An 11,866-nucleotide genomic window follows, 5' to 3' on the forward strand; every position below is an offset into this window, starting at 1 on the left:
ATGTCAACATATTTTGTATCTCGACTTTGACAGTGTGTTGACATTTGGGTTCCGAAAAAATATCAAGGCTTTCTTTTTTTCATGATTTTAGGAAAATTGTATCACATAGCGACAAAGTGCACACTTACCCCAAAAACTGAAGAAAAGTTGGCGAAATATTAGGTAAAACATAAGATTTTGCACTGCATTTTGTTGAAAATACATTGGAAATGACCAATATTTTGAGTGAAAATAAGCTTTATTTCAAGATTCCGACAGAAGACGTGTCGATGCCGGCCCTACTACCTTGCCTACTTACCACAGCATACTGCTAATCTGGAGCTTAGCTTAAAATTGATTTCCTGAAGTTGGCTTTTCATTTTCCGTAGTCTCTCTGCCTGGGCCTCAAGTTGTGCAATTTCTTCTATTCCCTGATTTACAATAATATAAACAATCATTATGATATAATTACATGTATGTTTAATGTTTATAGGTTTAACATGCGTATTACTTGTTGAGAAAGAAATTGGACAAGATGATGCATATATTATTAGTTTTATATTTCCTATTATGTGTTATTCCACTGTAAATTGTATGTAAAGTAGACAGTATTTGGTCCATTGCATTTTAGCTCTTCACTTTGTGCACGATTTTTAGTGTACGCCTGTGCCTTACATACTATTATTTTTTTGTTCTTTGTATTAAATGTTCTAAGTTGTAACTTTAGACCAAGAGCACTGCACCTTGTGCTCTGCGTTAGTAGTGACCTCATCCATCATCTTTTTTAATGTTTTCATAAAAAATTATTGCCCTTCTCATTGTATATATATAAAATATTTTTATTTCCTATTTTTATTTGTTAACTCATTGTATATTGTTGCATGATGAATGGATAAAATTAAATTGATTGATTTATGTGTGCACTGATGTTGATGTATCTAATGCACTCTTGTAAGGCCCGAAGAGTGCATTATGATGTATCAACATCTCAGTGCATGTGCATTATTTTGTCCAATATCTCTCCAAAAAAATAGTTTTTAACAAATTTCATGCACAAATAAAAAAGTATTTGGGTGTTTTTTAAATCTCTCCCCTTTTGGTTTGAATTGCATTCACAAAATTGTTAAAAATTGAGAGATTTGGAACTCTTTATACAAGTATCAATATTAGGCTGACAAAATTCTTATAACACATTTTCCAATGCAGAATGCATTTTTTTTCCTTCCCCACTCAAACACAGTCAAAATAAGCTTGAGATACGTAAAACTTTCAAAACTTCTTTTTTATGAAATATTTTTACTAACTGCTTTTAAAACAAATTCTTGTCCACAGAGGCCAAAAGAGGCAACTATTACCTTACACAAAAATTATGCTATCATATACTGAAAACACCAAGGTCCGTATGCACAAAACAAGTTAAACCAGGTCTAACTACGGAGATTAATCCTATATGGAAAAGGAACTTTTTTGGTTTTTACATACCTTATTCTATGTTATTTTAGAGCCTGTTAAGGACAAATACATGTAGCTTAATATTAGATGGCTGAACTGTAGGACTTTGCTAGAAGTAGAGGAAAAGAAAGGAGTGAAATAATCCTCACCTAAATGGTTAGACCACGTCTAACGTTAGACCTGGTCTAACTTGTTTTATTCCTATGGTCTAGCATACTTGGTTCTAAAAAAATGAAGCTTTGTGATGTCTATTTTCTTAATTATTTTATTATTCCATAATTTTGCCTTTACTTTCAAATCTGCCACCCTTGGCCTCCATGGACCAGATCTTATATATAAAAAAACCTTAAAAAAATTAATAAGCCGATTTCTCTAAGACAAATGCAAATCGGCCATGAGCAGCAATGTTGAGACATACTATTAACCTTTTTGCCCTAATCAATTATTGTAAAAGAGTTCTGACCATACAAACAAGTGTGGATATTCTATTTATGTGGTGTTAATTAGTTCTTGTGACTTACTTTATTCAGAATATGTACTTTAGCTGCATTTTCCCTGCTTGGAAACACCAAACATCTCAAAGCAGCAAATCTCTCTCTGCAAAATCTAGACGCCTCTGCTTCTCCAACACATTGTGAGTACGCTGAACGCAAAAGATACAATTGGAAAATATCATAGGTATAAAATGGCATATTAATATGAATATGAATGACTGTTAATATGATGTTAAGGGGGTACTACACCCCTGCCCAATTTTGTGCCTATTTTTGCAGTTTTCTCAAAAACTATAGCGCAGAGGTGACAAGTAAGATATGTATATTATAGGGTCAAGGACTACAACTACTGCACTGGCAATTTTATTTCAGCACAGACAACAGTTGTGGAGTTACAGTCAAAAATGAGGGAAAACCAGCAGTAGTTGTAGTCCTTGCCCCTATAATATACATATTTTACTTGTCATCAATGCGCTATAATTTTTGAGAAAAATGCAAAAATATGCACAAAATTGGCCAGGGGTGTAGTACCCCCTTAAGGCATACATTAATAGTTTCATTTTAGGTGCAGTGTGGATTATGAGAATTAGAATATTATTAATTAGAGAATGATACAAATATTTGTTTTTACTGTCCTCTATTGTGATTTGCAAGAGGAACAAATTTAAAGCATTGTCATGATATTGATCACTGTAGAACTCAAAATATGATATATTTGACCTTTTTTAGTTCTTAAAGATATGACACATTTATTTTTCATGTTGTAACCAATGATCAAGTAGTCCACAAGTTGGAATACATGAATACCGTAAAAACCTGATAGTTGGCAAATGTGACGTGTTCTGTCAAAAATAGACTCTTCTGACCAATTTTCAAAAATGAGTTATTCATATTATTCAAGAGTAGACTTTCCCCTTTACAATGGCGATTCAATTTTTGAAATCAGATTACACAAAAATAATAGAAATATAATAAAATCAATATCATATTTTGGCTATAAATCTAACTTTCGATATTTGCCAGAAGCATCTACTTTTGACAGAACACATCACATATGTGCTTACTATCGAGCGCTTTTAAAACAGTGCCCCATCCACAAAATTGTACAGGGTTTTGAGCAAATCATCAATACATATAGTTAATATATGAACAAGTAAACCTGCAAATTTGTGTCTCAACCCTATTAGCTCAGTTAGTAAAGCGCCTGACTTTGGTACAATTTCATGCTTTCAAAAGCGCTTGATAGTAAGCACACATGCTGACTATCATGTTTTTATGGTATTATGGGTAGGGGGAGTGGAGTTATGTAACAATTCAAGTGCATGCATGTATTAGATAGTTGCCATATTGGAGGGTGAGAGTTCATTATACAATGATGAAAGGTTAGGTGAGGTTACATGGAATTTATCATAGTATTCACATGTTGTAATAATACCTAGGTACAGAAACTCAATTTGTTATGGGCTCGGACAGCAACGTTTGCACAGTATTTTTTGTGGGACATGAGAGCACATCAGACATCACAAATTGCATTCTGAATACAAAGAATGTTCTCCTGATATCAAAATTAGTTTTATGGCAAAGTGTTAAAAATTGATATTTTTGATATTTAACAGTCCTCGAAGTAAAATTTATAAAATCTAAAAAAAATCAGGTCTTTTTGGGAAAAAATAAGAAAGGTCAAAATTTTCAAATGATCGTCTACTTCTCCCAGCTACATACACTTTAAGTACATGTCAGTAGATTTATAAATTTTACTTTGAGGACTGTTAAATATGAAAATAAAAAAATATCAATTATTAATTTAATATCGCCAATTTCAAAAAATTAAAATTACTTGATATCAGAAGGACAATTCTCGTATTCAGAATGCAAATCGATATGTCTGACGTGCTCTCGTGTCCCACAAAAAATACCGTGCAAACATTGCTATCCGATCCCTTAACATGATCCCCAATCCCAATTACGAAATACAAATACAGTGTAAGAATTATTCTATACAGAATCAATCAAAATATCAATGAAAAGATGGCCACAGAATATATGTTGGAAGCTAGTTGATGAACCAGCATGCATACAAAATAGTGCTCAAAAGAGGTGAATCGCTGTCATATTACCCAGCATTGCCCTAATGAGCTCTCACCTTTCTTACATCAGGCTAAAAAAATAAAATAAAGTTCCTCTCTTGTCCCCCGTGCGATTACAAATTCAATACGGTATGTGGTTTTTAATAAATCAGGTGTTGGGGGGTGGTTACTCCTTTAAAACTCACCAGTTTAGCCCATTATGTTTTGCCAATGGGAATTTGTCTTCATTTTTTGAAAATAAAATTTTATTTTTGAACTTTTTCAGCATCAGAAATCCAATGCGCATTGGGGATGTGAGACAAACCTTGGGGGGGGGCTCGCACATAATTTATAGAAACTAAACTAGGACATGGAGGAGTTCTCACCATTCTATCTTGTTCTCCATCCTCAGTGTCTTCTAAGCTCTCAACAAATTCTGGTTCCCCAGGCTTGCTAAGTACCGGTGACTTTCTTTTCCTCTTGGTATTGATGCTGCCTTGTTTCCCACCAGCAACACTAAACAACGTCTGTTTCACTGTTTGGCCTGATGTTACACCTTCCTTACCAAAGGTGCTTTCGGTCTTATTGGTATAAATTGCGTCACTCCCAGCTTGCGTTTTAACGTCTCTACGACAGAATCCAAGTGTGGATCTCGGGGTTCAATGTCAATGTTTTCTTCTCTTTGTTGTTGCTCCTGTGCAGTTGTATCAACATCATCGTCAACGCATATTTCCTCATCGCTGCTGCTATCCGAGCTGCTGCTGTCACTCTTCTGAGGTGTTGGTTCGGCATCGGAAGCGGGCAGCATAGGAGAACTGCAGTAAAGTTTCAACGGCACTGGTTTGATAGGGGTGATAGTTCTACACATAGATGATGGGCTGCTAGTTACTGTTACATGCTGACCATCTGTGCTGTTACTTATTGCTGCCACAGTTGCTGCTGTCACAGCTGCGATTGAAGATAGCGTTGGCACTTGCTGTGTGCTGTCAGTTGCTATGACGGGTAATTGATTCTGAGATGTATTGAAGTCGCTAGCACAGATTATACCGACTGGAATAGGGGCAGGTTTATCAGATGCAACAGCTGATTGTACTGAAGTAATTTCAGACACACTACTCCCCATGGAATGATCATGCTTCTCCAATGTCTTTCCATCTTGGGAACTTAGGGAATTCCAACACTGTTACTTCACTGCTCTTTGTCGTTGGTCTAGCCAGTCTGATCTCATTTGTAGTTTGCCCTTTCTTGCTGTTGATGGTACTGCTGTAGTTGACAATGGTGCTGTTGCTGATGACACTTTACTCTTCACTTTCTTTGTTTTCGTCCGAGTTGACGAACCAGGCTCTGGCGAGTCGGGAACGTCGATAATTTCGAGAGAATCTGCCTTCTCAGTGGGCGTGGACATCATCTCAATTACATCAGGTGAATCTGGGTTCTCATCCATTGGCAGAATGGACGATATTGGTGTTTTGGTGGAGTCTGTGACTCGAGTTTTGCCACCATCATTCTTACCCGATATCTTGGTACTAACTGGAATAAGCACTTGCTTTGTTGGAGATTTAATAGAGTCTGTCGATTTCATTTCACTCTGATCATCAATCAACATCACCTCATCGTCGTCGTCTTTTGACGATTCTTGCTGCACACTTGGAGGGAAAAAAGTTGTGACGCCTTGATGAGAGACATGACTACCAAGTTTCACTGGTGGCGCACTCTCATACACTTCAGATGGCGATGTTTTTACTCCTTCACTAACGGAAGGTGACGTTTTCACTCCTGTTGATGGAGACGGTTTCGCTCCTCCTGGAACAGCCTGCTTGTTCACAATTTCAACCACATATTTGCCGACTCTCACAGCGGTGCGTCCCGATTTGCCGCCAATCACTTTGGTAGCTGCGGTGGTATGTTTGGCGATCTCAGAGAGGATCTCATTCTTATGTCTATCCCAGTTACAATCGGATTGGATCTCAATCAACATGGGTCCACTGAGAATCTTTTGTGAACTAACACTGGTATTCACTGGCGACTGATTTGATGCAGGACTTTGTGATGTTGATGGCGATGTTTTTGGTACTGACATGTCTGCTGTAGTGGATGGGGATGTAATGGTTATCACTTGTGATGCTGTTGTCATCACTGTTGATGGTGGTGCTTCATGTACTGATGTTGCTGTTGATGGTACTGCTGTAGCTGACAATGTTGCTGTTGCTGCTGATATTGGTACCACAGTTGAGAGGGATGTTACAGGTGCCATTGTTGATGGTGATAGTTCTGCGATAGATGGCGATATTTTTGGTATCATTGTTGACGATGATGCGGGTGCCAAAATATCTGATGATGAAACGTAAGGTGAACTTGTTGTCACAACTGTTGATTCAGAAGCAACCCAAGTTGGAGACAGTGGTGATGAAATAGCTGGACTGACAGCGACACTGGTGGAAGTTTTAGGAGCATATGTTTGTTGTAATTGACCAGTTCCCGGTCCTAGAGCCACTAATCTCGGCACATTTCCTACACCAGGTGCACCAGACATTAATGTGTATGCTTTACCATTGATGAGAACTGCTGGACGTAGAAGAGAAGCAGGAGCAGGCAGTCTTACTGGAGCAGGAAAACCTGGATGAATGCCGCTAGGATTTGCCATGGAGGGTTGCGTGGCAGGTCTCGCAGGAGTGGTCATCAAAGCAGGTGCGATTTGAGGTGTAGGTTTGACTCCAGGAGTAGTAATAGGAGTGGCTTGTACCCAGTTTCCAAGTGCAGCTCCTCCAATAATCAACCTCCCTCCCTGTGATGCAATATTTTGCCATGATGTTGTATTAATGCCCACAGGTGATGTTAATACAGGGTTAGACGGCATACCTGCTGTCTGTAACAAAGGGTTAGATGGCACACCTGCTGTCTGTGGTACCATAACCACCTGCTGTACATTCCCTGATACTAATGCGTTACCGACTCCAGATGCAGGGACAACAATACATTGTGGTGGTAATGCCACATTTGCAGTATTACCTTGCATAGTACTGACAAACGGAACTGCAGACTGAGTGCCTTGAAGCGATGAAGTCAAATTCTTTTTTGCTTCTTTATCCTTTTGGTGTTTCTTCCCTTTTTTCTTCTTTTTCTTTTTCGCTTTGCCTGATGAAGATGCAACTTCTTCATTTGATTCCAGGATGACATCTGCAGATACCAATCCTGGATGAGACGATGTAATTGATGCACTAACAATAGCTGGAGCCGACACAGGAGTGGCTATAGCCTCAACAACTGAAGTTTCCCTACTTTGCAAAGTTGCATCAGTAGCGATGTCTGACTCTGATACTTTGGTAAGGGAGACAGGAAATGCTTGGCTTGGACTTGACACAGCGGAAGCCACCTGTGCATCTACATTTGATGAGGAACTGGATGTGGCAATTATATTGCTACCAGCAATCAATGGTTGTTGTCCACTCGGAGTTGAGCTCGTAGTGGCTTTTCCTGTCAAGCTTTCAAAACGCACAGTTTGATCTTCCGGTGACATAGGGATCAAGGATTTCAATTTGGCAGGCAGCATTCTTATTGGCCCGTTTGGATCTTTGGCCGATATCGCATAGATCTGTCTTGTAGCAGGATCAACTTTTAACAGATAGTCACTACCAGATTGTTTTAGTACTAACGACCCAAGATCTTGATTGGCAGTTGTTGCAACCGGATTTGCAGCTGGTATTGATTCCTGCTTGGAGGAAGTAGCAATGTCTTTTTGCTGCTGAGTTGATGTGGACGGCATGTATGCATGGAAATTACGGGTGCGGGCACACGTAAAGGGGGCTGGATCGCTTAATGAGCCAGTCAATAATCTTGGCTTTTTCTTTTCTTGTATGTTACTCATCATGCCCTCCGTATCGTAAAAGAACATATCTTCCGAGTTGAAGTAAGATGGTCTCTTGCGATTTCGTAGTATACGAACCTTGTCTGTAGCTTTACCACATACACATTTGAACATGCACTCCGCTTTATTGCAATGAACTCTTGGTCTGTTGGGATTTGCCGCTCGTTTGAGACTATCGCAAACGCAACCCAACCGACAAAAATCTTTCCCGCAAACTGGTAGAGGTTGAACCTCCTCGATATCATGATCGCTATCATCTTCAATCACACATTCCTCCAAGTCAGATATGATGACACTCTTATTTACATCTTTATTAGTGGAATCCACAGTGTCTGCTAACCTGCTTTGAGGCGTCGGCGTTGAACGTAATATGGCTTTCATGGGTGGTGAATTTGGATCCCTCACTGGCATAAAAGACCTAGGAGCTTTTGATAATATCAAAGGCTTTGTGTTGTGCACAAGTTTATTGTTCACGATTTGTAGCTGCGTTTTCCACTTGGTTTTTGACGTATCTTTAGGTTTACTTTGTTGCGATGCATCTTTAGATTTACTTTGTTGTCTTTTTTGTGACGCTTTGATTTTTTCTTGAGCTACTTTTACCATTGCACTTTTCTTGGCAGTTTTCTTGCTGCCCGTCGTTTCTGCAAGACCGCCATATCGGACAGTTTCGGATGCTTTTGTCCGACACGTGCCGGAAGAGCCAGCATCAGAGTTACTATCAGAGCTGAGTATTTCAACAACATCATCGCTGTCTGAAGATGCCTTTGTTTTATTTGTTTCAGTCGCCTTTGTTCTGCTAACACTTTTGTTTGCAACTTTTTTATGGAAATGTATCTCAGTTGCCTTCGTTCGGCATGTTCCTGTTATATGCCCCAACGTTCTTGGACCGCTTCTACTGTACACATCGTCAGATCCTGAATCTTCACTTTCAAGTGGACTATTCTTGCCTGACATTTGCTCCAGTCTCTCCTTCACTTTCTTTTCAAAAGTTTCTCCCTTCAAGTATGCGATTCGTTCATTCAGGCCTTTATTAAGAACTGAAGTAAAATCTGTTTTAGACACACCGCGAGTTTCTTCATCGACTTCCTTCTTTTCATTAGCAATATGCTGATTCAGTGATGTCCCTCGAGGTACAAACGGCTTGACTGTGATTAGATTTTCACTTTGATCAACTTTACGCTCATTTTTCTCTGTTGCATCGGCTGTAGACGATACACTTTGACATCGCTTGAGTGCCAGTTTCCGTCGCTCTTCTAATTTCATCTTTAAGGTCTTGATTCCTCTCTGTTGTTTTGTGGGCATTTGAAATGTCACCACCGCTGACTTATTCTGTAGTAGAGGATGTGAAAATGGATTATACTCTGGCGAATTTGTATCTTTATCCTTCTTCAGGTATTCATCTAAAGAATCACTAACAAAAGCGGATTTTTTAGATGTGATTGGCTTCTCAAATGTTTTGAAAAAGCGACTTTCCTGCTCCGGTATCTTGGTACTCTGCTTCTCCGAATCATCGCCACCTTCAAGTTTCTTACTGAGCAGAGCTGCAAAATCCTTGACTGGTTTTTTCAGACCCGAAATTTGCGGTGTATCCCATTCATCAAGTACTGGAGTCTTCCGCTTCTTTACAATCATTGCTTGCTTTATTCCATACTTTGCCGCTTCCGCTGCTGTTTTCGGCTTCTTGCACGCTAATGTTATTGGTGGTACAATGGGAGATGCTGGTTTTGACCCCTTAGGCGATTCTGGTCTTGATTTTGGTGATTTTGGTTTTGGTAGTATCAATTTTATTGGCTCTCTTTCTGGCTTCTTGTCTGGCTCTTTGACTAACTCTCTTTCTGGCTTCTTAATTGACTCTCTTTCAGGCTTCTTAACTGACTTCTTAACTTTCACATAATCTTCTATAAAGTTATCGTCAACTGTGTCTTGCAAGTACCGTGGTCTGGTTATTTCTCTTGAAGGTCTTCTTAGTAATGGATACTGTGTTGGATCACTTGGTTTGCTCTGTAAAACACCTGTGATCTTAAGCTTTGGTACAGTTGGGACTTTCTGACTAGTCTTGATGAGTACAGTCTTTGGTTTAGTCTGTGCTAAAGGTGGGCTCTTTTTAACTTGGGCTACAGGCTGGCTCTTTTTAACTTGGGCTACAGGCTGGCTCTGTTTAAGTTGCGTCACACGCTGATTCTTTTTGAGTTGCGTAGCCTGTGGTGGAGTCTTTTGCTTGGAAGAAGGCATCTGCTGAGGTTTGACAAAGTTAGATTGTTTCCCTTTACTCTTTGGACCAGCCCTTTGATTCTTAATACTCTGTGGCAGCAAGATCGTCTTCCATTTCTTGCCTTCATCCTCGGTGTCACGCCAACCTTTTATCTTGGAATAATCTGTTGTTTTCGTACGCTGCGGATAGAAGATATCCCTCTGTGAGACTCTCATTGGTTCCTGAAGGCTTAGATCTACACCGACCGGATCCAAGGTAAATACTTTCCCAACTGGATCTGATACCAGAGTGCTGACCTGAAGACACATCCCTGCGTCTTTCAATGCCGGATGTAGATATTCCCGATTGGCATGAATTTCCAACTCTTCAAGTAGCTTCTCTTCTGATTCTTCTAACTCGTTCATGAGCGCGTGATAGTTAAGCGCAACCCAAACTTTTGGTTTACTTGACATGACTGACGTTTTCTTCTTTTTTTCTAAATTGCTTTTTGGCACCCTGATTGGTATTTGATGGAACAGGTGGTTTCTTCTTTTTCTTAACAGGTTGAACTACTTTTTCTTTTGGTCGAGTCAATGATTCCAAATGCATATCTAATTCATCCCTTGAATCAAATGACATGAACGTAATACCATCGATATCATCTACGTCGGGATTACCCTCATATTCATTACCCTCAACATCTCCTTCCTGAGAAGTCGATGGTCTTTCATTATCCCTGCTTCCTAGATTACTTCCAACTTCTGACGAGTCTTCAGTTCCTGTAAGGCTTAGATTGGTAGAAGGTCTCTCAGTATCTCTGTGTCCAAGAGAGCTTCCAATTTCGGATGATTCTTCAGTACCGGCAAAGCTGAGATTGCTGGAATTATCCAAGAAACTGTCTGCGTCAACGCTCGCGTTCATCATGCTTTGGACTGCGTCCGATATATCCATGCTATCCTCACTAGCAAACGATGTATCAAAGACAGATTTTAAGCCCATGTCAACAGATTCTGTTTCATAATCTGTTTCTTTGTCGTCTAAATTGAGGAGATCTGGACCATGATCAGCTGGCTTACTGATGATCTCATCAGCTATTATTTTGGAATTTTTTGCCTTATGCACATCAACAGGTGCATTAATTTCCATCTCCTGCACTTCATCTTCCATTTTGTTTCCATCGTCCACCTTTCCTCCTTCTTTTTCCAATGTTTCTGCCATACCTTCCACCCTTTCTGGCTTATCTTCCATCTGTCCTGTCTCATCACCTATATTCTTTCTTTCATCTACAATTTTTCCTCCATCTTCCACCATTTTCTCTTTATCTTCTATCTTCTCCACTTCATCTTCCATCTTATCCACTTCTTCCATCTCAATTTCTGCATCTTTCTTGTCTGTTTTATCATCTAGCTTCTCTGATTTATCTTTTCCTCTCTCCCGTTCATCATTCTCCATCCCATGAGCACCATCTTCCTTCATTTCTCCATCTACCCTTTCCCCTGGGATCTCCTCACCTGAAGCAGAAACAAGTTGAACATCTGAATCATCGTTCACTTCTTTTGCTCTAGCACCCTGCTTCACATGTGAGCTTTCAGGTGGTGGTTTGACCTCCTGTGGTTTGACCTCCTGCACTTTGACCTCCTGTGGTTTGACCTCGTGTAATTCTACTCCACTACTTGACACTTCCACATCACACATTCTGTTCTCCCGAGTTTGATCAAGATGCTTGGAAGACGCCGACAACGATGACCCTTTCTCTGCCACAACTACGGACCCCGACACAAGTGTTGTTACTTCTTCCACACTTTCTGCTGGTTTTTCT

The 11,866-nt window shown here is 39.7% G+C and overlaps 1 protein-coding gene across 1 annotated transcript; it reads right to left on the bottom strand.

Moving 5' to 3' along the window:
* Nucleotides 1-392: 392 nt before the first annotated feature.
* LOC140160668 (uncharacterized) lies at nt 393-10,637 on the bottom strand. The gene is made up of 3 exons (XM_072183943.1): nt 4,378-10,637; nt 1,953-2,074; nt 393-410 (listed from the first exon to the last, which is right to left on the bottom strand). Exon 1 carries the CDS (start codon nt 10,518-10,520, stop codon nt 5,175-5,177), a length of 5,346 nt encoding a protein of 1,781 aa, XP_072040044.1. The 5' UTR covers nt 10,521-10,637; the 3' UTR covers nt 393-410; nt 1,953-2,074; nt 4,378-5,174.
* Between the last annotated feature and the right edge of the window lie 1,229 nt (nt 10,638-11,866).

The sequence above is a fragment of the Amphiura filiformis genome, chromosome 9, assembly GCF_039555335.1.
Source record: "Amphiura filiformis chromosome 9, Afil_fr2py, whole genome shotgun sequence".
In the NCBI taxonomy this organism is placed as follows: Eukaryota; Metazoa; Echinodermata; class Ophiuroidea; order Amphilepidida; family Amphiuridae; genus Amphiura; species Amphiura filiformis.

Excerpts from the sequence above, each read along its gene's own strand:
- LOC140160668 (XM_072183943.1), bottom strand. The coding sequence starts at position 10,520 with ATGTCAAGTAAACCAAAAGTTTGGGTTGCGCTTAACTATCACGCGCTC.